The 25,816-nt window shown below is 25.9% G+C and overlaps 1 protein-coding gene across 1 annotated transcript in view; it reads right to left on the reverse strand.

The window, feature by feature from the left end:
- The window catches only part of LOC107457424 (vacuolar protein sorting 13C), a 105,333-nt gene that overhangs the window by 15,369 nt on the left and 64,148 nt on the right, over positions 1-25,816 (reverse strand). Inside the window, exons 50-65 of the mRNA XM_071179184.1 lie at positions 25,530-25,616; positions 24,303-24,416; positions 23,072-23,173; positions 19,826-19,867; positions 15,560-15,622; positions 13,621-13,710; positions 11,017-11,124; positions 10,027-10,113; positions 9,851-9,910; positions 8,816-8,854; positions 5,587-5,631; positions 4,993-5,126; positions 3,278-3,404; positions 1,976-2,098; positions 1,448-1,560; positions 1,204-1,366 (exon numbers count right to left, since the gene is read on the reverse strand). Of these exons, the coding sequence (XP_071035285.1) occupies positions 1,204-1,366; positions 1,448-1,560; positions 1,976-2,098; positions 3,278-3,404; positions 4,993-5,126; positions 5,587-5,631; positions 8,816-8,854; positions 9,851-9,910; positions 10,027-10,113; positions 11,017-11,124; positions 13,621-13,710; positions 15,560-15,622; positions 19,826-19,867; positions 23,072-23,173; positions 24,303-24,416; positions 25,530-25,616 (1,497 nt within the window). The remainder of the gene's footprint in view (positions 1-1,203; positions 1,367-1,447; positions 1,561-1,975; positions 2,099-3,277; positions 3,405-4,992; positions 5,127-5,586; positions 5,632-8,815; positions 8,855-9,850; positions 9,911-10,026; positions 10,114-11,016; positions 11,125-13,620; positions 13,711-15,559; positions 15,623-19,825; positions 19,868-23,071; positions 23,174-24,302; positions 24,417-25,529; positions 25,617-25,816) is intronic.

Raw genomic sequence — 25,816 nt, forward strand, 5'->3', positions numbered from 1 at the left:
ATTTATATGCATATAGTATGCAGTAGATTTAACTTAACCATTCGATCATTTGCATATTTAAATAAAGAGTTACAAATGGGGATTAGATAAGTCAAACAATTGTTTTTCTTTCACATTTATTTTTAATACTTGCATTAGTATAATTTTTTTACTTATTAATTAAATAATATTATTAGTTATTTCTATTAACAATCTTTGAATCTTAATGCTAGAGCAATCAATGCCAAAATAATGAGAATTAAGATTTTGAAGTTATAGAAAAAATATTGAAATAAATATTTTGATATTTACAATGTGGCATTGATTCAAGGAAGAAAAATTTTTTGTTGTTGGTTTCTTCCAGTTTGACTTATTCTTTTTTAAAGTTATGGTTTTTTCCCCGACTGTACTTTTTCACCAAATTAAAGTAATTTACTATTAATGCTTATTGATAAATGTTTTTTTTGTACACTGCATAAAAACTACCACCCTGAATAACTTATTTTGATCTAATGATTTTGATTTAATGATCAGATTTTTTCATTCTAGGACTCAATCTTAATGTTTTGAAGGGTGACTTGAAATATACTACTTAATTAGTACAGAAAATTTTAAGTTACATAATTAGACTCAAAACTGTACTTTTTATTATTAAACTTACCTTTTTTATTTAGACGAGTTTGGATTTCGGTCCCATAATATTTAACGGGTAGCCACAATCTGGGAAATATGGCCCTAATAATTTGGTATGGCAATATATCATTAAGGAGTCTAAAGATTGGACCCCTTAATGTTAATTTTACTTTTTGTTTATTTTGCTTTATCTCGAGAACTTAACCATTCGATTCAACCATTTTTGCACAGATTTATAAAAATTATTCGTCCTAAGATAATTCCATGCAAAAAATGTTTGGCAAATATTTATTACTTCGATTATTTAATTGTAAGGTATATAATTTTTTACATGATTTATATGCAATTTTTTAAAGAATGTAATTTCACTAGGCAAAATCCAAAATTTTAGCAAAAATGGGCAAATAGTTCCTGAGAAGTCAAATTTTAAAAAAGTCTTATATTTAAAATTTGTTTTTTTTTAGGAACCATTTGACTGATTTTCCACAAGTGTACTATCAAAACAGATAAAACAAAGTTAAAATTATAATATCGTAACACATAACACAAGATATGAATAAAATAAGCAGAGACTGATAGATAATATTTTACCTCCATTTTTCCATTCATTAAAACAGAAGACTTTGGCTTTTTTCCAACTTTAATTTCCATATGATATTTTTGGTAAGCAGCTTCTATTATTTCTACTTCCTTAACACTTAATGGTTTAAATCGTTTGCTTCTCTTTTTTCTTGCTTCCCATATTATTCCAGTACTATAAATAAATGCAACCATAATAGTATTGTATTTGTTAAACAAATTCAACATCGTTTCTTAATGAACTATTTAAACTCACCTAGTTATGCCCATATACATTATTTCTGCTTTTGTATCATTGTTAACTAAAGACATGCCAACACCTTGTAGCATTATTACTATTTCTTGCTCAATTCTTTCTAGTTCACCTGCCTAAAAAAGCAATTTAACTTTAAGAGAAAATTATGGAAAAATAAGTAACACAAATATTATATCATGATTTAATTACAATTTTTTTACATATTGAAGGATACTGATGCCAAAATATGGCTCCATGCTATGTACAAGCAGATTTTCTACCATCTTTCTATGTTAATAAATATATATTTAATTAGATTTTAAAAAATAAATTATTTTAAATTGTATTTTAATTTTATAATTATATTTAAATTTAATTGTCAATTTTGTGAGAATTTTTAAAAAAATTTCATTATGCAAATCATTTTGTAATCAAATAATAAATGCAAGCTTTTGAGTACTTGTTAGAAAATGATAAACATGCTCAAAATAGGAAAATATTTTTATAAATGTAAAAGTATCATTAAATATGTTTAATTTAATGACATACTTGCTGAGCTGCAGTAGCTAGAGCTAGATCATCGGTAAACATAAAAACTCTTTGCACACCATCTAAAAATGACACCCAGTAAAACTTTTTATTTTCTCCGGGTGTTAATTCGCCAATACCATCCTGAAAAAGAAAATGAAATAATTCATAATGCAAGTTTAAGATAGAATCCAAATTAAAGAATAAAACTAAAGTCTTTTATTTTTTTATTCTTATGGCAGGCACTGAACATAACATTATTTGCCATGGAATTTGCGAAAGTGCTGCTGATTTTGTGTTGCCTCGTTAGCACCTTGTAACCAGTCACGGAGGCAGTCAACATTACCTACTCCACACTGCCATAGATACCAGTTCATAGGGTGAGCCGCATTCATGCAACACACACAACAGAGGAAAACACACATAAAGAAAAATCTATGCCCTGAGAGGGATTCAAACCCACAGCCATCAGCTTTGTAGTCAGGCACGCTAACGGCTTGGCCACATGGCCAGTAAAATAAAACTAATGAATAAAAAATATAATTTATATAGAGTTTAAAAATTCATAATAAAATATTAAAAATATAAAGACATTTTAAGAGAAGCAATATTAAAAGTTAATTAATGATTTTGTAAATTCAATGGAAATACCTGAAACCTTGTCACTAGAAAACTAATGGATTAAATTTGGCCATATGTTAAGTATTTATATTAAAAATTAAAAAACAAAAAGCAAAGATATTCTTTAAAGCTTGGCTGAGAATTTAGAATTAAAAATACAAAAATACTTGTAATGAAAAACATTGATGCTGATTAAAGTTTAAATAAAATCCTGAAAACCAAGTTTAAAATATGATCGATAACACAGTATTTTGTTTCCAAGCTACAAGCATATCTTTATGTAATACAGCATATGATATGAACAGGGGAGTTGAAAGTATAATGAGATGTGACACTTTTTGGTTATGAAATAAAAAGGATAATAAACATGGAAAAAAAAGTGAAATAAATAATAGACAGCCCCGTAGTATTAAGCCTGCTCTAGATTCTGCACAGTTAATACCCATACACTTGAATGTTGGATATTTCAATGATTTTCAAGCATGTGCACTCTTTTACAGTACACAGCCATTTACACTATAAGCAATATATTTAATAATTATCATCCCACAAAAAGTTTAGTTCAAAATAAATCTACAACACAAAATAAATGCATTAAATTAAGATTTCTTTCTGAAATTAATTGGTAAAATCAACAATCTATGTATCGAGAAAGTCATAATATTTCATTATTATTACTGGTATGAAACTTTTTAAACCAACCTTAACCAAGTCATGCTCTCCACTGGCTTCATTGCAAGTCCATTTGAGATGTCTTTCCCCTTGAGGATTTTGCCAAGTGTACAGTTGAGAAGATCTAGGTAATACTTTGATTTCTTTTGATACACCACTAGAAATAAAACATAATACCAATTTAAGCATAACGTGCATATAATTTTGTAATCAGGCATTTCTCAATCTTTAATATATATCTTTTTATTCATGATTGAAATGGCTTATACACACTTGTTAGTAGTTTGGCATGCTTTTAACTTGAATATAGAGAAATGCATGGTAGCAGGAGGCACACTACTGTTTTGATATTGTCTTGCACACTATTGTCTTGATATAAGTTTGGAAAGATATGTAACTCAAAACTGCATTAACAAGTGCAGCAATGCAGGCATTACAAATTCCAAAAACAAAGAAGTAGAAATCGATTGGCAGAAAAATGTAAGGCATTTTCAATTATCTTTAATTTATGTCAGCAGAATGAGCACAGATGAGATTAACTAGATAGGGGTGTGCAGTTTTAGAAATACACCAAGCAAAAATTAAACAAACAATTCCAAATTACATCAAATATTTGCCATTTTTCACCCAATCTAGAAACTCACATCTTCCGAACTCTATCATTGCATCTCTATGAAATCATAATCTCGTAATAAAAAAAATTATTACAATTTGTAGATGAATCTTAGATAATTCTAAAAAAAGAACTTACTTTATTTAGTGGAATGTATTTTTGTTTCGATCGCGGAAGAAAGGAAAAAAATAAGGATAGGAAGATTAGAGTATAGCTTGCAGTAAGGGGCGAAATTAAAGGTTTAAAATGAAAATAAACTTAAAGTGTTTACTTGAATTTGTTAAGTGAAGAAGCACTGTTTAACAAATTCTTCATTACATGCATGCATTAGGCATTGCAAGAAATAAGGTTTTTGGGAACTCAATATGAGCAGGAACATTATAAGGCGATATTGCATCATTCATTTGTAATATACATTTTAATTCAGATGTTAACATATTAAAGTATATATAGAACATAGAGATTTTCAACAAAATACATGGTAAATATTTCGTATTGAGATATAGTTTCAATATTTAAATTTAACAAGTAAAGAAAATCCTTTTTTTTTGTAGTTTTTATATTTTACAAGGAACAATTGAATGGATTTCTTTTAGAATTTTAGATTTTGCGATTAAAATGTTTAAGGGCATAAATTTTGTTTCTTTTACAACTTAAAACTTTTTACAATCATCATAAAATTAAATTATGATGAATAATAAATTACTAATATTTCTTCAGCATAGAATTACTCCAGTAAACAAGTTTTACTTGAAACAAGTGTGTGAGAACATTTTTACGACTCAACAAACTCGGCTGTTCTCGTAAGTAAACTATTGGAACCACAGTTTCCAAATCTTACTTTCTACACATTAAAGGTCAAAAAACCATTAGAAAATATACGTTTATTTGAAGAATTAATTCTATTTCATGTCAGATTTCAAAACTTATTCATAGGTAGCACTCATCAAATAGTACATATTAAAGTGTGTCCTTCAAATCATTAAACTCACACCCTAAATTGAGAACAAACTAATTAACATGACTCAATTATGTAAGATAAAAAAATATTTTTAATGTTGTTATTAATTCTGACCCACCCTACAATTAATAAGAAAATTTTAACAAATAATAAAAATATATTTAAAAATACCTCTGATTAAAAGTTATTGGAACATCATCTAAATTGTTAACTAATAAAAATGCAGCATGACCAGGAAAGTAATCTTCAAATGTGACAATTACTGATGATTCTGAAATTTGACAATTGACGACTATACCACCTTTCTGCAAAATAAATAAAAAAATTTTTTTAACAAATTTAGATGTGTTAAAATCAAAAAAAAATTTTCTTAATCAATATAGCAAGTATTATGAGAGCCACAAATAATAAAAGTACAATAAAAAAAAGGAAATAATAAAAATGTTAAGATATCAGCTCTATGAAAGTGTGTTTGAGTTATAAACACACAATTTTAAATTAAATTCATTAATTTTTTCTTCAGCAGTTCAGATTTTTATATGCCCAAAAAAAGTTAACATTTTTTGGCAAAAATCTTAAAAAAAAAAAAAAAAAAATTATGAATACTTTGTTAAATTTTTGAGAAAAAATAATTAAGCAGGGCTTAATCCAGGTTTTCAATCCTAGTACCTATTTTTGTGAGAGAAAAATGATTTTTGTGGAAAATAAAAATTTTTGTGAAAATTTAGTATTGCTAAAAAAAACATAAAAACTACATATGTATACAAANATTTCAGCCGCATTAGAATCATTAGGCCAGAATCTAACACACTATGTGATAGAAATTGCAAATTTCAAAACAGATTTATATTATTTTACTTCATTAAATAAGAAACTAGAAATTATAAAAAAAATAATGATAATAAATTGATTAACACATTTTGAGTTCAATCACGTTGGCCACTCGCTAGACAGAAAAATTTCCAGAGATGTCCATAGTAAAAATTTTAATAGATTTCTGAAATTTAAATTAGCATGGCCCAAATAAAGAATATATAATTTTAGAATTTAACTGCATATTTATATACATTGAAACTCACAATAAATAAAAAAATTCTTTAAGACATGTATTGTCGATTTCTCAAATAAATAATTTAACGAGAACCGGGAATTAACAGAGAAACAATTATAAGTCTATTGGAGCAAAGCTTTTAACAAGCAACTGACCAAGTATCTTACAAAACAGTGTTTATTAATCAGTTTCTTAAAAAGATAGTTTTCTTTCTTTTCCATATAAAAATTCTGTAAAATATCAAAATAAGGCTTTTTTGCTTTGAGAAAAAGGCCCACAAATTTTTTTTTGCTGTGGCTTGCAAAACTTATGTCAGGGTGCATAGTCAAATCTTTCAACAAATAATAAGTACTTTTTAAGCACTATATACATTAGCAAGATTCAAAACAATCTTCAGAGACTTCACATGATTGTGAAAAAATAACTATTTTCTGACAAAGAACTCTCTTCTTGATTATACTAACCACCATAAAAAGATCCGAGAGATTTTTCGGTTCGATATCAGAGCGTGGAAAATGAAGTATGAAATTGAGAATGCAGCATGCAATAATCACACCGAACCCAGCTTAGTAGACGTACATGCGGACTTGAAAGTATTTCATAAAACATGAAAAATGATTGGCGCTTTCATAAGCTATGGACCGACAGTATGCCGAAATGGATAGTGGCTGAATGAATTGTGAAAACATTATTAGAACAATTGGAAAAGCATACTTTTGCACAACACGTGGCGAAAATCGACATGGACAAGCAGAAAATCTCATTTTTAAAAAGGGAAAAATTAAGCACTTTTTAAAGACATCCTATGAAAAAAGCACCTTTAAGAGCTCTTAAGAAGAAAATCTAAAATAAGCACGTTAAAGCACTTTTTAAAAACGCTACGAACCATGCTATGTCCAGCCATGGACATAGTTATTGTTTTTCTCCCCTACACTGCAGCTTTTGCTGGCTCAGCAATTTTTCAGATCAAGCGATTGGGGGCAAAACTGGGTAATACTCATTAGTCTACACCCGAGAGCAGAAATTATCGTATCTTCTTGACAAGTAAAGTGTAATTCACAGTTAGTTTGCTGGAAACAGTACTGATTTCAGCATAATCAAATTACTTGGCCTTACCCCACTCGGCCATACTAATTTAGAACTTCAATTCATACTTCTTATTTAATCTGTATTCAATGCTCTGGTTATGGCAGCTGCAAACATGAGTGATTGTAATCAGATAATGATTTTATCTTAACCAATTCAGTGTTGCAATTTATTTTTAAAAAATTTACTAAAAATTTGTCTGTAATTTATGGATTGAATGTTCCCCAGTTACGGCACTTATGCACTAGATTATGACAGCAGACATATTCCCTTTATTAAGCTGTATCAGTTATTTTTTAAAAATGTTTGCTATATCTGAGAGAAATTTTGTTAATAAATCATATATAAAAAATTTTTTAAAAAATATTCAAAGGAATATAAAATTAAATTATGTGTTTAATTAATTTATGCATTATTAACAAAGTCAAATGTTATAGAAATAAATGAAAAAAAAAACACTTTTCATATCCAACTAGCAGTTCTACTAGCAAACTATTAAATAAAAAGAAGATTATTTAACAATTGTTAATTCATAATATTCAGAGGAAAAAATAATTGCTTATACATTTTCACAAAACAATGGCCATTCAAAAATGCTGAATAGACAAAGAAATTTTTTTTCCGTAAGTGTACCATATTTTCTAGTGTATAAATTAATTTTTGTTAAAGGAACTTCTGTCTTTTTTCAATATATATAAATGCTGAACTTTGTTATTTTCTAGTGCTTAAATTAACCTCCTGACAGTTTTTGCCTCATGACAGAACAACACTTATATTACAGAGAAGAGAATGATACAAAGCATAATTTTTAAACATAAATGAGAAATTTTGTATATTAAGACAAACTAAAGTTGTAGTGTCATAAAACAAGCATAGTGGTTATAATAAATTATAATGTGATACTATTTAATGAAAAATATTCTTTTATGATTTAAACTCACTGGCATTCTAATTTTGAAAACATATCCACATTTAATAATAATATTAAAAGCATTTAGTAATAATATTCATAAAAAATTTAGTGAAAAATAAAAGTAGTAATTTAAATAGTTTCTATTTTTTTAATTAGTAATTTAAATAAATCAGGTTCCGCAGTGGACTGATCATAAAGACACAGCTCCAAGTAGAACACCGAAGTCAAGCATCACTGGCTGCGGTCAGTGAGCCGGTGTTGACCACTTTGATCAGCCTGTGTAGAGACCGAGGGTACGCAGTATTGGTTCTCATTAAACTGTTCTACTGAAAATTGCTCGACTTCGCAGGCAGGTCGTTGGGCTACCAAAGCAGGGGAGCCATCCCCTCTGCAGATGATGAAAATTAAATTAAATGGTTTATTTCCTTAACTATCTCATAGAATGTACCTCGAGTGGTCACTTTTTAAAAAACAAAAATAAGAAATAAGTCTACGTATTTTCCCAGTTTGTAAGGGAAAACTCAAAATTCCCTGCATTTTCCTATTTATTTTAGGTGACTTTTAAATTCCCTGTATTTTTCAGATTTTCCCTGTTCTCCCTGTGGAGTGGCAACCCTGATAAAGATAAATATTAACTTATACACTCGAAAATATAGTAAGTATATTGATAGTTATGCAGACTTAAAGAAACATGCAATGTAATTTTCATGATTTTTAGAATTTCAGGCATATTTTAACAATGTTGGGGAAATCCAGCACATTTCTGCAGAAATAAATTATCATTAATCCATTTAAGATATAGGAATTAAAGATTAGGCAGACATGCTAATATGGAAAAAACATGAGCACTTTTTCTAAAGTTGCATACAGAAGCAAAAAGTTAGTTATATATTCAGCCCATATGCACTTATTATTGCAAAAACCTTAGAAAAATCTTTACATACATTTTCCCTTTTCTTTGATGAAGAATCTTGGGAAATTTCCTGCAGGTTAAAAGTAGTTATTTTTATGTACTAAAAAGTCAACTTTATGAAAACAATTGGTAAAGAGAAGATCTAAAAAATTTGTCACAAAATATGATGCTAATACGAACTAGATGCAATTTATATGCTTCATTTTAAATTATTTTAAAATTTATTTATTATTCAATGGTAAAAAAAATTCTTTTAATACAAAAATATTCCTAAACTTAAATGGTATGTAATAAAAAAACTTATTAACTTAGCACAATTGCACTAAAGTTAAATATATATATATGTATATATATACAAATATTAGTTTAATTTTTTAATTTAGTTAACATACTTTCGACATGTAGGCAATAGTTTATAAGTCACAAAATTTTTTATATATTTATAAATCTAATTAAAAAATTCAAAATCTCCTAAAAAATTTATTTAGTTTATTAGTCTAAACTTCTTTCAAAAGAGGTTTCAAAAACATTATATGAAACTCCCTAACTAAAATAAAATAAAATTTATCATTCACATTTAAAATGTATTTACAGCAAATTCAATAATTTTAAGGTATTATTTAATTTCTTAATTTTCTTATAAATAGGCTGATTCCTAAACTAATTAATGAAATAATCTAAAAGCCAACATTTAAAATTGATAGATTTTTATGATTATAAACATTGCTTAGAAATAAAGATTTTTTAGAGACTCGAAGTTATAAGTCAATCAAAACAATAAGAAATAAAGATTTTAAGACAAAATTAATTTTTATGCATATTTTTTAGTACCATACATATGATAATTTTCAAACAAGCTTGTAATGAAAATAAAATTATGTTAGAGTAGACCTTAGTATATTCTAACTTACAATTATTAAACCCAACTAATATTTTAAAAATTAAACTGTTTAAGTACAATTTTTGCAGCTGTATATTTTAATTAAATAATACAAAGAATATTAAAACATATACATCGTGCTATTCTTGTAAAACCTTGAATGCTAAAAATAAGTAAAAACTATACCTCAGAGGTTGGGATTTTTAACCACTCAGATGTACCAATTTCCATTACTTCTATTTCTTGCTAATTGGAAACAGAAATAAAATCGTATAAATTTTTTGAAAATACAAATCAAGAAATGAAAATATTTCAACTTATTACTTGATTTAAGAATACAAGATAACAAATGATATACTTACTTCACAGTTGTTTACTAAAAGATAATAAGGTGTGAAGATAACCATTTTTGTTAATCCAGCTTGACTTAGCTTTATTTGCACTCCTAACTGTAACATTAAATATAAAGCTAAGTAATTAAAACTACACATGTTCAAAACATTATGAAACTTTAAACAACATTTTCAGTTTGACTACATTAATTTTTAAAAATTAATTAGCATGAAATGGATTCTTATCATACAAATTTCACTTAGTTATATTCTTTCCTTTTACACCAACTTATATATACATATACGTAAAATAAATAACACAACTAATTTGGAGTATAAATTTTTTTCCAAACTGATATTAGGCAACAAAGAATACATATGAGCTTTTAAGCTAATTGAATTAAAAATAGAAATAATGTCCAAAAATGCAAGGAAGTTGAAACACCTTTTTGAATGCATTTTACATCTTAGAAATCAATTACACTTTTGACATCAATAAAAAAAAGTAAAACAACATAAAAAGAAAATTAAATAGTAGTTAAAAAGAACAATAATTTTAGTTCTATATTAAATATCCTTTAAAGATGATATACTAACTACAGTACATCAGATGGAAATACTTGATATCTCTTTTAACCATTTGATTTGTGCTTTGTACATTGTTCCTGAATTTTATTAAATATGATTCAATTTAAATGCAAACTTTATTTGGTAAAGAATTTTATCAGAATAATACACATAATTACATTTCTTAAAAATAAACTAATCACATAGCTGAAATACTGGTCTAATAATGCACTTTTTAATATTATATGCATACTAAATATACAAGCTAGCAAACAATATTTGCTTATTTTAATGTTTAGTTTTGAACAAATTGTAATCGATTTCTGCTAATTTAAGCTAGAATTAAGATATTTATACAATCATCCTCAAGCCTGGTAACAAGGGGTGTCAGAAAAATTTTTTACATTAACTTATTCACTGTATTACACTTCTTATAAATTAAAATGTAATTACTCCATATGTTTTCCCACTCTTGGTTTTTGCAATAACAGTTCCAGAGCTTCCAACAGCATCCAGAGAAAATTTGTCAGACCACTCAGAATCTCCGATTTTCAATGATGCCTGAAAGATGAAAAAACGAAGGAGCAGATTAATTTTAACACGTTCAAAACAAAGAAAAACGAATTAAAATTCAATACAACAATTTGGTATCATCAAATTACAGGTGTGGGTTAATATTTTCAAATCATCATCAGTACCACAGCAGCCCAATAGGGAACGAGGCTTTCCCTTAAAGAGATTTGCTTACATTCTGTGTGACAATGGTATCCCAGTTCTACTTGACCTTAACCTTTGTTTTTCAAAAACTCTTTCAAATAAATGCATTCAACAGAACTTAGGATGCCCTTTTAATCTTCAACTCGGTGGCATCAATAATAAAAGCTTTTTAAAAGTATTCAAACAGTGATAAAATCTTAGGTCTAGCCTATGAGATCAAACATTCAGAATTCCAACAGTTAAAACAAGATTCCACTTCTCACTATCCTTATTCTTTTTTGACCTTTGTAATGTCTGGTGGCTATTTTCTTCATCTGATTTCTCAATAATGAGATTATTTGCGAAACTCTACCAGCAAGAGGTTCACTGTGTTCTTTTTAAAATGTCTCCTTATTTTGTCTAGCTAGGGTTAATTATAAACCATTTAATGCATTCAAATAACTATTTATAAACTTTGTATGGTTGAAAGCATTTTCAGAAAAATAGAAGTCCAAATTCATAATTCAATATATGAAATGAACAGATTTATACAGTTATAAAGCTGTTATTCTATACAGCCCATTATTGTTCGAATGCTTATTTTAGTTCATTCTAGCACAAGGACCCTAAGGTTTTTTTAAATCACAGGTGAAAAATAATTCAAAGATTTAATAGAATTTTCAGTCATCTCTTCTCTTCGAGGAAATTTAAAAGACAAGAGCTCAGCAGTACATAATTTTTAACTAGCATACCCGCTTCGAAATCAGTTGCATAATTTCCGTACACATTGTTATGACTAAAGAGGTCCTTCGTCTCCCAACTGAACTCAACTGACATAAGGGAGGTGACAGGGAGGGAAATTTCTAAATATGTTTTTAATCCTCGATATTTATCTTTGACAAGTAAATTTATAATGGGTATCATTTATATTTGGCAGTATCTTTCGACACATGTACAATGCAAAGCGCCAACGCAATCACAATTTGAGATATAACGTGTGTGTTATACTAGATTCTCGATTGTAAAACAGTTTTTGATAGATAACAAAAGAGTATACAATTGTCTGTTTTTAGATATCTGATAAGAACTTTGTTTTTATGCAATTAAAGTTGAAAGAAATTTTTACCAATTGCTAAATTCGTGAAGTAATTTTGAAAATAGTTAAAGACATAATTAATTCCTTTTTCCAATGTAATTTAAATTTGGACGTGCCTCTTATTGCAGGTTTAAATCCTATTCTCCTCAAATAATTTCTAACTAAAATGCTATACAGGATTGATACACCATAGCACTATGGAAAAGCATTTTCAAATTGGGTTAAGACACATTTGTTTGAAATTTTGTTCTCGGATGTAATTTAGGATGTACTTTTAACAGCAGACCTAAATCCCAAATCTTTTTATGAAGAATTCTTAACTAAAATACTATACTCCAATTAAGATAAAAGAAGTCAATTTAAGAGCGTTCAAAGCAGTGTAAATTTTTTTTTAATGTTATTAAAATAACAAGAGAAAGATGCACAAATAAATGATGAAAAAACGTTTAAAAGGATAGTGTTCAGCAGAATTGATGATTCAAGATGCAAAAAAAGGTAATAATTTCCTTCAAAATTCATAAACGTACTGAAAAAATGTTTTAAAACAATTACTTTCAAAAAAGGTTTAAATTTTTTAATATATTGTTTTAAATTGATTTGCAGAAAAATGAATCTGAATGTAATGATGAAGGAGAAAAAAGAAAAACATTAAGCTAAAATGTAATTTAGTAGGTAGATATATAAAAAGATAATAGATAAGACTCAAACAAATTGAGTTATTTATAAATGCAAAACACATTAGGTGCCAATCAATTTTTTGATGTACTTAACATTTGTCACAGACTTAACAGAAATAATTACTAAACATTTTTCTATTGTTATCCAATGGAGAAGTTCCAATGTTATCCAATGGAGAAGTTCTGCTCTGCAGATTATTTTTTGTACAGACTTATGAAAGTAGATTGACAGTAAAAGAATAAAAGAGTCAACTTCTTAAGAGAGATGTTATATAAAAGGGCTACAAAAATATTCAAAATATAAAGCAGGACCTTCAAAAGAGAGTGAAAGCGTTATTAAACTTTTACAATTATTATAATCATTGTGAATATCAGTAACTTGATGTAAGAAAGTCATCAGCTTTACATTATGAAAAATTAGATTAACCCTCAGAGGGTAAGTAGAGGTTAGTAATAGTTTTTGAACAAACATTAGTTAAAAAAAACTAATTAATTTAGCTAAAATTAATTTAGTCAATTCAAACTCAACAAAAAAATATTATTTGATAAGAAATATAGAACTTAAAACTGCAATTATATGCCCTTTACCTTTTTCTTTGCAAAAAATGCTTTAGCTTTAAAAGAAAACATCACTGGATTAATTTCAGCAGGATGTCGAATAATATTATCTTCTTCTCCCTAAACAAAAATAAATCATGATTGTAATAAAAATAAAATATAATTCCTCTTTAACAATAATCATGTTTAATTCTTTAAACAAACTACTTTAAAACAATTACTATTATTAGACAAATTAAAACAAAACTTAATAGACTATGAACTCGTGTGACACAAATGAATAAATAAATAAAAACAATAATAATAATTAAAAACAAAGTTTTTTGCTGTTGTTGCAGAAGTGGGATAGTGAAAACAATGTTAAAGTCGCTTAAGTTTTTCTTTAAATATCTGCAATTTTTTAAAAAAATATGAAACCATGAAAACCAAATTCTAAAAACAATTATTATAACTTTGAAGAAAAAAATGTTCAAAGAATATTCGTGAAACCAGCAATATCATAAAAAGTAGTACGCTCTTTCATAAATCATAGGACCCAATTTCCCATTAAAAAATTTACAATTAAAAATAAAATTCAAAAGAAAATAGTTAATTAATTTCTTGATATCTAAATTTTTTTAAGCTATTTATTAAAACACAAAAAAATTATTCGAAAATTAGAAAAATATTATTATTTAAAATAGCCAAGATTTTTAAGGAATACCACTGAAATATTACAGTAAGTGGTTAGTTCTTTCAAAAAATTGAAGGATATAAATTGTCTTTTAAAAATAGGCAATTAAATAGAAGAAAAATGAAATGACAGAGTCAATCTAAGAAAGCAAGATTTTAAATTAAATTTTACCATAACTTAAACAGATAATGCACACATCTTAAATATTCAAATTGAATTTGTGGAAAAAAAATGTCAGCCTGTTTTTCATAAATTTTATGAATAATATGTGATACATAATTTAATGCTTCAATGATATAAACCAAGTAATTTAAATAAATTCTAACTAATAAAAACTATAATTAATTAATTAATTACTGTTCTATATATTGAAAGAGGAAATAAGATTTATTATTTCATGCAATATAATGAGGTTTGTGGGGAAAGAGAGCCTAATATTCACGAAGTTAAAACTCTTGAAATTTTTTCTATTTCAAACACAATTTAACCCTTTCGATCAAATTTTTACCTGATTAAAATTTAACTAAGAAAAATAGTTTAGTTCAATATTTAAATGCTAAAAGAAGGCCTAAAGCAGTTCTGCAGAGCCCCACAGGGGTTCCAAGAGTTAAAACATTTTGTTTTGAAAACCAATCATAACTTTTGAAACCTGTTATTATATTTATTTTCAAACAAATCATTTATTTAATTATTTATTGAATATTTCAGTCATTTCTATGAAATTATTTAAGTAAAATGTCAGTGAAATAATAGTGTTATTTTTAAAATATTTTTTTTGAATAACAATGTATTGAATAAATTATTTCAATTATTATCATTCTATAAAAAACATTGCATTAATGCTTCCCATCAAAATTTTCAATTTAAAGAGAATAATAAAATTCAACCATAAAAATTGTGTTTCTTTGATAAGCATTTTCAACATTTTTGACAGTTCATTCAATGTTTATAATTCATTTTCAATTCAATAAAAACCATAATTCAGCTTATTTATTTTTTCATTTTTAGCCTATGCGTACACTAAGAACAAATTCAAAGCTTAAAGATGGAAAGGGTTAAGTTAACACCCGAAAAAAAATTTTTAGTACTACTTCGTTTTAGAAAAAAAAAAATTTAATAAAAAGATTTACATAATGTTAAACACACAAATTACTAAAAATTACTTAAAGTATAATACTCAAATTTAAATTTAATTCAAAGAATTAGAGGGTGGGGAATCGAAACATAAAACTATAAGTGGAAAAACAAAATCTGCTCTCTTCAAATGTATAGTGGTTAAACTTTAAGCTAACTCACAGTGAAAAGGGATAACATTGAAGATCTTGATCCAGAATCCTCACTGTCAGATAAGTTGGACAGCTTGCAGAAAATTAAGCACAAATTTATTGATAAGTAAACACACAAAGAGATGCTAAATGATATAGCATGTTATGAATACTGAATTTTCTAGCTTGATATATTTAACGGTTTTGAATTACAAATTTCAAGTTTAGTGGATAGGAAAATTAGATTGCAAATATTTAGCAATCAGCAATGTGAGTGAGCAGCTGCAGCATTAAATAAAGCAATTAAGCAGTGATGTATTTCAAAATGTAATAAAAAAAATAGCTGAAATATCAAAAAGAGAAAAACTTTGAATCAGGGTGGAATAAAAAAAAGACTAAAAGCTTATTCAAAATTATTATAATAATCCTTATAAGATGAAAAAGTAGAATTTATCGAAGTCTATAACACATAGAAAAGAAAAAAATTATTAGCTTTAATATTACAGAACATTATACCATATTTTAATTCATTGATGGTTAACCAATAACTTTTAAAATAATAATTAGTTTCAAAAAATCAACTGGAAAATTACTGGAAATTATTTTGTTCGAAAACTTTTTGATTTCTTTTAAAAAGTTGTCCTTTAAATGAAAGCAAATTAGTTTTTGTAAAAATTATGAAATAAAAAGCCCAAATGCTCATGGTAAAAAATTGTTACTAAAGAAAACTAATCGTTAATTTTTGAAAAAAGTATCTTGCATTAAAAAGACATAAATAACAACATCTAAAAAATCAAGTAATATATAGGATAAATAGAAAGTCTTGGATTGGGAAATCTACATATTTCTATTAAAATTATAATAATAAAAAAATATGCTAAATAATTAAAAAAAAAGATTTAATCTAAAAGATAATATATCTTTATTATCCCTTTCAGAAAATCTTATCATTTTTCAGAGGATCAGAAATGAAACATAAAACCTCAAAAGCTAAACTACAGAAAATGAATAGAACTTTTATTTTACATTAATTTCACTACTTTTTAGAATTTATTTTTATTTTAGAACTTAGCTTCCTCATGGACTTTTTATTCATCATAGATATTATGAAACTTGATTTTTCCAGAACGTAAGAAATAAACCTTTTTTTAAAATCCTTGCTTTAAAACTTAAGACTCAAATCTAAAGCAGAGATAAAAGGCATTTTTAAAAAACTTTCAGCTGAAGCAAAGGTTAAGAAGGTTAAGTTTCTAAAACAGGAATAACATGCTAGAATTTGGCTTTATTGTTATATTAATAACTTATTAAAAGTTAATTATAAAAAATAATTAATGTATCTCAGATTATGTTATCTGATCTCGATATGTTGTAGTAGAATGAAAAGACAAAACAAGATTTAATAAGTCATAAACTACAGGCTAGCATAAAATAAGCACAACCAAGATTATAGTTAAAAATTTAGTCCCATACTTGGTTAAGAATAAAATATGCAATTTTAGTAAGTTAAAAATACCATTTGGACATAAATAAATATTCATTAAATAATAAATACAAAATAATGCAGGATATTCAAAAAATAATTTCAACCACTACACAAAATACTTACACTAAAACATCTTAACTATGAGTGTATTAAAAATTGTAATGGTAAATACTAAACACTGAACAGATTTCTAAAATTTAGAACAATGCAAAAAACTATAACTAAAATTAATACTAATACTATTCTATTCTGTGAAGTTAATCACTGATTATAATAACAAGTATTAAGAAAAGGAGAATATAATACAAAAACACAACACCTAAAAATAAAAAAAAAGCTACTCTTCCTTCTAAATATACCTTCAAAGAGTACAAAAGCATGGTTAGGATTAATGAAAAATGACTTTGATCTACTATTTTATTCCAAATATTTATATTTCAAAATTTTTTGCATTCTATAAATTTACATTTTATTTTCATTTGCATAAATCTAATCTATTCATTACTTAATGTTATTTACCTTCTTTAAAATGTGACATTTGTTAAAATGTTCTGCTATTGCACTTTTTATATATAATTTTAACTTTTAACAATATTAAAGGATTATCCAACATTTAAAAAAAATATTTCTCAATTAAAACAAAAGAGTACTTCAAAACAAAAAAAGGAGTAAAATTAAAGAGCGCTTCAATAATAAATTAAAAAAACAACAAATCTGCATGCGCTAAATATATAGTTTAAAACTACTGGTATTTTCTACTTCAAATGTAACTAAAATTTGAAGTTATTAATGTGTGCAAAGTAAATAATAAATAAAAAAACTTATCAACACTCTTGTGGCATCTATAGAAAATCTAAAATACAGAGAAGTGATGCACTAATCTCTTAAAAATTATTTAGTAGTATATTTTAGAAGAAAATTGCAACTAAAATTATTCAAACATATATTTCCAAAACTATTAGCAGCAAAAAAAATTTTATTTTTTAAATGGCCTATCTTTAACAAATGTTTTAACTCAGTTTACAAAAGTGTTACTAAAAAAATAATAACAATATAAATTTCATTGAACAGTTTCTTATTTTTACATATCGTTTAACCATTATATTGATATTTAATAACTGTATAATTTAAATAAGTGATTAAAATTATGTGCATTATTTAAGTATAAATAACTTCATATACACAGTAGAAGCTTGACTATCCAAAGCTCTTTTATATGGAGAGTTTTGTTTACCTACCTGTATTTCTAATTTATCTTTTAAATTTTCATTCTAGTTTTTGTCATAATTATTAGATATTGTAACACTGTAACCAATTTCCAAAACATTGCACTTGATATAATAATTAATAAACAAAGTCATTTTCATCACTCAGAATTGCGATAAATGAAAATAAACCTCTCTATCATATACCTGCCACGTCATTACCAGAATGGCTTTTCTAAGAAGTAAAGAAGTGATTATCGGATGATAGTTAAAAGAACATATGGTTTTATATTTTGCCAGAATTTAAAAACAGCATTGTGAGATAATCATACAATCATAAACACATGTATTTATTTATATGTAGTGGTGATCCAAATCAACTGAAATTAAATTTATAAATCAAAGAATTAAATTGAAAAATATTAGTATCGCTATTACTTCTAAAATAAAATAAAATCTTACAGAAAATCCAAGAGAAATGGCTGTTATATCATGAAGCTAATTTATAGACATATTATGATGTGAAGGAGCTTTCACTTTCTAACTTATGTATGATACCCAATGGCGTGTATGATACCCAAGAGACATATATAGTAGAACTCTGATTTAACATCACCCGTTTCCGCCTTTAACGCCAGCACAGACTACGAGAATTTCAAATAATCTTTCAATGTTTAGAGAATCCACTAATTATATAGTGAATCAGAAAGCGAGAGTGGAGGAATATTTAAAAAAGTATAAGTAAATTTATATATATTTTATCTATACCATGCAATTTTATATCAGAAAACTTTGATTTTTGCTTATTTGTAACCTAAAATAGTAGATTTTGTGAGAAAAAAAAATTGTATTGAATTAGGATGGAAACATGGAAAAATTTCACTAAAATGTGGAATTTTCATATCAAATAATTGTAATAAATGTCAGAATTATTCAAATCGAATCTCAATCCTTGACTACTGTTACAGAAAATTCTGAGACTGGTTATTTTCTAAGTATAATGTAGAAGTTTTCCAAGTTTTTGCAAAAAAAATAAATAAACTTTCTTTGAATATTTCCTGCCTTTTAGATTCAAAATGAAATTCTCTCTCAATTTTAAGTTTTTCCTATTCACTTTGACCTGTTGGAGCCCTGAAAAAAATCTCAGCAGTTGGAAATATTCAGTTGGAAAATCTCAGCATTTCATAAATAGCAATTATGATCAGTCTCATTTTATTAGAGAATTTTCAATAACGAATAAAGGCTCAGTGCTAATTACTTCAGATAATCAAGATTCTACTGCACTTGATAGTTATAGAAAATAAACTTCATAAGGGTCTTAGAAGAAACAGAATTCATATAAATGCACAAAATACTGTAATATTAAACAATAATTATAATTCATTAATAACTTTAACTGGAAGAAGCAAATTAATATGAATTAGAAAAAAATACACATTAGTAATACACACCACCAAAATATTATTCATATTAGTTAATTAGTAATAGAAAAAGAAATGGAAAATTAGTAGAAAAGTCAACAACCATGAAACCCATTGGTTTGATTGCCACAAGCAAAGAAAAGCTAAGAAAAAAACATGCATGCAAAATTTTAAGTGGAGAAAATCACCTTGCGATTCTTTCCCTCAAATTTCTCGAACTTCTTTGATCTCTGTGCAGAGAAAAAGAGAAATAACGTGATTCTCAAATGAAAGAAACCTTATCTGTTCTCTTAATTTTCCATGTTAAAGTATTTACAAATAATAATTATGAAGGTTTCAAAGTGTAACACTTCAAAAATATGCATGTTCCAGCACTTAATATAACAATACTTCTTAATTAATTTTGAAGGAAAAAAAAAAAGCCTGTACTGATTTCCTACTGTGATTTTTTATAATTTAAGGTTAAAATATGGCATGTTAATAAGATTGCATTACATATAGATGTGTACAGTAAATTTAAGCCTTGAAATACTAATTTTGAAAATAAAAATATTCATTAATTTAATTTACATTCATATTCCACATGGAAAAAAAGTCAGTTTGACACATGATTTAATTTTTTAAAAATATTATTGTAGGCATTATTTCCCGATTCGTATTTTCCCTTTCTTTATTAAAAAATGTCTTTAGTTCTTATTGCAATTTCAATACTTCAAAATGATTTTAAAATTTATTATTTATTTGTAGTTCTCTATACATATATTAATTAAAAAAGAGAGCTCTAAATGGAAAAGTATGTGACGAGGACAACACAAAATGCTTTGAGAGATTTTGCTAAACAGAGATCTTAGCTTAGCGCAACTTATGTTTAAACTCACCGATGAATAGCAACAAGATTTGAAATCAAGACGCTTTCTTGTTTCCTAAATTTAGAAAGCAATATTAATGCCAAAATGTAAAGAATTTCTATACATTTATAAAAAATTTTAAAAATATATTTTGACTGACAGATGCTCATTACCTGTTCATTATATAAGATGCCACTGTACACTAACAGTAATTTAAAAAATATGGAATTTTATGAATAAAAATTAAAATTCTAGTAATAAATGGATTCAGTACACATACCGAAAAATGAAAAACTGCTTAATTGAAAATAGTATTTAAAAATAAATTTAAGAGATACAACTTTTTGAGTTCTGTTCCTTTTCTATTTAAAAAAAAGGTAATGCCATTTTGAGCCTGTTTTACTGAACAGTGTTTACTGTATTGAATGTAAACACAGAAATCACTTTTTTATGCCATTTAAATAGTGATACTTATGGTTATTTCTTGGCAGGAATAAATAGAGAAATACTGAAAACTGCCAAAACTATAAAACAAAAGTAATGCTTGAAACTCTTAAATATATTGCATCAAAACAGTTAACTATTTTAGTATAACATATTTCTGAATTTCAATGCAGTTTTCTGTCTTTCAGTACAATAATCATGAGGTTTTTTGTTTTCTTAATAATTACTATATAGCTATTGGCTTACACACTATAAATGTGCTATCTCCCTTTCATAAAATTTTTTTAGTAACATATCTCCAAAACAAGCGAATATCGTGACATTGTCTAAAAATAAATAAGATATTTGAAGTAACTTAAAAGAAAAAGTCAGTAAATAATTAAAAACATTATTCATCATCAAAATATCATTCAAAACTATTGGGGCTGAACTTAAATATTAATTGTCCAAAAAGTTTTAAGTTGCTTCAAAAAATAAGTTTGATATCTAAATTCCTATGTATTTTAGTTTGAGAATTATTCCTGTGTATTTTTTTTAAAGTAATACAAAGCTAAAAATAAATGTAAAAAAATGAGAAAAAAATATCAGGCAACAAATTTAAAGGAGATAAAGTTTCAGGCATTACAGAAAATAGATAACTAAAAGAGCAAGAAAATTGTGAGGTACAATAAATTTTTTTCCTGAAACATATCTCAATCAGAAAATATTCAACTTAATATACAACTGTGCATTACACTTAGAGAAGTAATACATTATCATTATTTAAAATAATAATATTGATAAATAAAAATCAATTCAATGATTCAAAAAGGGATTGTGCATTAAAAAATTTTTTTAACTTAAAAATGTTGCAGAATTTAACTAACAAACAATATATATTTATATAATAATTTTACTTAAAATGAAGAACTGTTTGGCATAGTTAAAGGATAAATAAATTCCATAATAAAATAACATTTAAATTTCATTTTAAAATTCCTATTCATGAGATTTTTCTATTTAAATTTTATTAACATAATTTTTAATTGTTTTAATTTAAAAAATTAAGTTTAGAATTAAAAATTGATGAATTTAAAGCCTATTATGAGCCTGAGTATCTAAAATAAATTATTTTTTATTTTATTTAATATTCTTTAAATATGATCTTGTTAATATGTTTCCTGGCTTGTCAGAGAAATATATTTACCAAGAACAAAGCAGAAGGGTTGAATTGAATGTGCATTTTAAGTTAAAATAATTCATATTCCAAAACTTCAATATTTAATTTCAACAAACTCTACTGCTTTAAAAGCTTATGTTATCTTTTTATACTCTCAGAATATCCTAGAAGTTGACTCCCTAAGAGATTTCAATTTTTCAGAGGGATTTCTTCTCACTATAAATTTTAATTTAATACCATGATGTGTTTAAAAACTATATAAAAATTTATAATTTTCAAGATTTTACCCATTATAATTTTTACTATTTATGTTACACTATTTTAATTTTTTTTTAAAAAAAACCTAATAACTTTAAAGTAATATTTTTATGTTGTGATTCTTAAAAGACAATTTTACTTGAAAAAGATCATAAATTGAAAGTTCATATCTTTAATATTATTTCAATCTATTAAAAACAATACACAATACTTTTAATACATATATGTCATTCAATAATAAAAATTTTCACTTCAAATTAATATTTTTAGCAATGCATTTAAAATTTTTTGCATAATACTATTGCTACCATGCATCAAATCAATCCTAAACTAAACTAATAAGAATTCCTTTAACAAGTTCAAAGTAATTACTTCTGCTATAGCTTTTGCTCATCAATGTACAAATATGCACAATAAAAATAATATTAAAAATAATAGTCTTTTAAAAAATACCTATTATTTTTTTAATTTGACATTAAAAAATTATTTTGGAATAATTCGAATTCAACTTTCTGAAACACTAAGCATAAAAACTATACATCTATTTATAATACAACATTAATTTTGATTAAATTTTATGCAATGCCTAAGTTGTCTAAAATTCATTTCCTTTAACATACATTAAATTTCAGTCTACAATGAATGAAATGATAAAAGCACAAATATATACTTACAAACTGGTCAAAGCAAAGTAATAAATTGACAGGTGAAAGATAACTACTTACTCTGTATGTTAACATCATTCCAGTTTTATTCACCATGCAAAATGGTGAATACAGTTGCATAACAAGGCAACCATTAATTCTTTGTGAATGCACTCCTAAAGCCTAAATTAAGAAATAAATTTTCATTTAAAATTATTAATTATTAACTATAAAGATAAGATAGCAACAGTGAAACTTAAAGTACTAGTGGAAACAAAATGAAAAAAAAATATTAAGTTACAAAAAATTTGATAAATATGAAAACTTATTTATGTTATTTTATTTATCTGGTGTTTATTTATTTTACAAGAAATTTTCTCGATTTCTTGTTAAAATTAGAGAACAGTTAAAACTTTTCTCGATTTCTTGTTAAAATCATCAAAATAAGTGGGATTCATAAATTATTATTATAAAATATTTCACAAAACATGTATACAAAAAAAAGTCTAGTTCATCTTTGCAGTCCAAGGCACAATTGTCCTCTTCATATTACCATTCTAAATATCAAAATTTTGACCTCTTTATGTCTAATGACCATTTTTTAGCGGTTTTCAGCAATTATACAGCAAGAGTGTAAATAGTACCTTTTTTTCATATAAACTTTTAGTGGTTGTGTCCATTTTCAACACTTAAAAGTGCAAAAGATTGAGGTAAAGGGTTCTAAATATTGTAATTTTAAACCATTGAAATTTCAGTTCAAAATTTTAGAGAAAAGTGGAACTCTAAATTAAAGAGTCCCATGAAAGAGCTTTTACATTCAGAAATACTTTCTTGATCAGGATGTTTTTAAAAATGTTTAAGAAAATCATACACTTCAGTATTTTAAGGCTTGTTAATTTGATATAGAAACTAACAGCCTTATTTTTCAACTACTAGTGTTATTTTTGAAGAAGTTTAAAACTTAATTATGAAAGACAATCGAAACATTGAAATATATTTAGGATGCATTTCTTTAGAAAATTATAACTTTCTGCCTATTCTCTATTTTTTGATTGGGAAAAGACTTAACCATTAAAAAATCCCCACAAATTAAATTTTTTTTAACAAAGCAATTAAACTTACAAATAGGATTTTATGTTTGTGAGACTAAACATTCTTAAAATTATAAAAGAAAATAAACAAAAGAAAAAAAACTTATTGAATTTAAAGTAACAGAAAAAATCATGTTATAGACATTAGCATTATAAAAATTTGACTTTATTTATACGATAAAGCAACAGAATCATTTTAAGTGCTAAATATTTGTACTAACTAAATGCAAAGTTCTGTCGCTGGTGGGGGAATCAAATACCCAAACACTGATTTCATCCACTTGTTTCTTCAATACTTTGTAGCATGTCCAATTTCTATCTAAATAGCTGTTTATCTGCAAAAAGAAAATAAATACTTTATCTATGTTTAAAATTTTCATCAAAAAATAAATACTTCATCTATGTTTAAAATTTTCATCAAACAGCAATTTTGTCTGTTGCAAGTAATAAGAAACTTTAATTGATATATTTATTATCAAAAAAAGGAGTTTTTCAAAATAATAATTGATTAGGTAAAATTTTGTGCCATGTAATGAATTTTTCAGAACTCATTCGTGAGGCCACTTCCTCAATTTTGACATGGATCTGAAGGAGAAGTAAATTTTCTCCAAATCCCTGTACTTCTCAATGATAAACCACATGACTTTTGATTCCAGATTTTATGAAGATGTAAATAGCATGTACTCAGTGGGTTTTTGTAGAGTCGAGGATGAACCCTGGCCCTTCCGGTCCACAGTCCGATTCTCTACCCACTGCCCTTACAAAGTAGGCTAAGACAGTCAATCCAAAAACTGTTTAAAATGTAAAGACTAAAATTTACTTGACCTTAGACTTTATTAACTTATATAATGAGGCAGATGCAATTTTTTTTCAAGATGTGATAAAAGTTGATTGTGGATTGTTTATATTGTTGGTGCAAAAGAGTTTTTCTAACCAATTACGCAATAATGTGTTGTTATAGAATATTGATCTCAACATGCACAAGCAGATGTAATGAAAAAGTACTTGTCATGTTGTATCTCGAATAAATGTTGACTGTTATAAATTAGTTGAATTTTCTTTTATGATTATTAACAAGAGCAAAAAAGTGATAATAAAGACTTAAAAAGTCCATGACCTAAATGTGCTTATTAATGCTGATATAGGATAGTTTTCAAATACTGTTGCCAGTCAAATTAAAAAAGTTATAACTTTAAAGTGATTTTAGAGATTACAAATCGTATAAATTTGGTATGAATCAAAATCACAAATTCTAACAAGTTTCAATACATCATTCAAAGAGTACTAATATTTTACACACATAAAATTTTCCACGACTTCTATATTATGATTATATGTTGTTGAATTAACATTATAATGAATGTATGTGTGAAGAAAGAATAAATACAAATAAAAAAGAACAATTCTTTAAGAATGCACAATATAATAGAAGAAAAACAAGTCCTTACTCTTATTTCAAGGCCAAGTTTATCTAAATCAATAGCCCACAGGTCATGACTTTCTCCTTCAGCTAAGCAATAATCCTTACTTACACCCTAAAAGCAAAACATATTTGATGCAATATAAATATTCTTGATAATAAAAATATTACAAAGGTACTGTCAAAAAAGTTAAATTTTAAAATTAGGAATTACCTTCAGTAAACAAAGTTTTACAAATGAAAGTCTAATATTTAACCTAAATTAAATTTTGTTACACTTAATTCAAATGGAATTTGCAAGAAAAAAAAATTCTA

This window comes from Parasteatoda tepidariorum, chromosome 3, assembly GCF_043381705.1.
Source record: "Parasteatoda tepidariorum isolate YZ-2023 chromosome 3, CAS_Ptep_4.0, whole genome shotgun sequence".
In the NCBI taxonomy this organism is placed as follows: domain Eukaryota; kingdom Metazoa; phylum Arthropoda; class Arachnida; order Araneae; family Theridiidae; genus Parasteatoda; species Parasteatoda tepidariorum.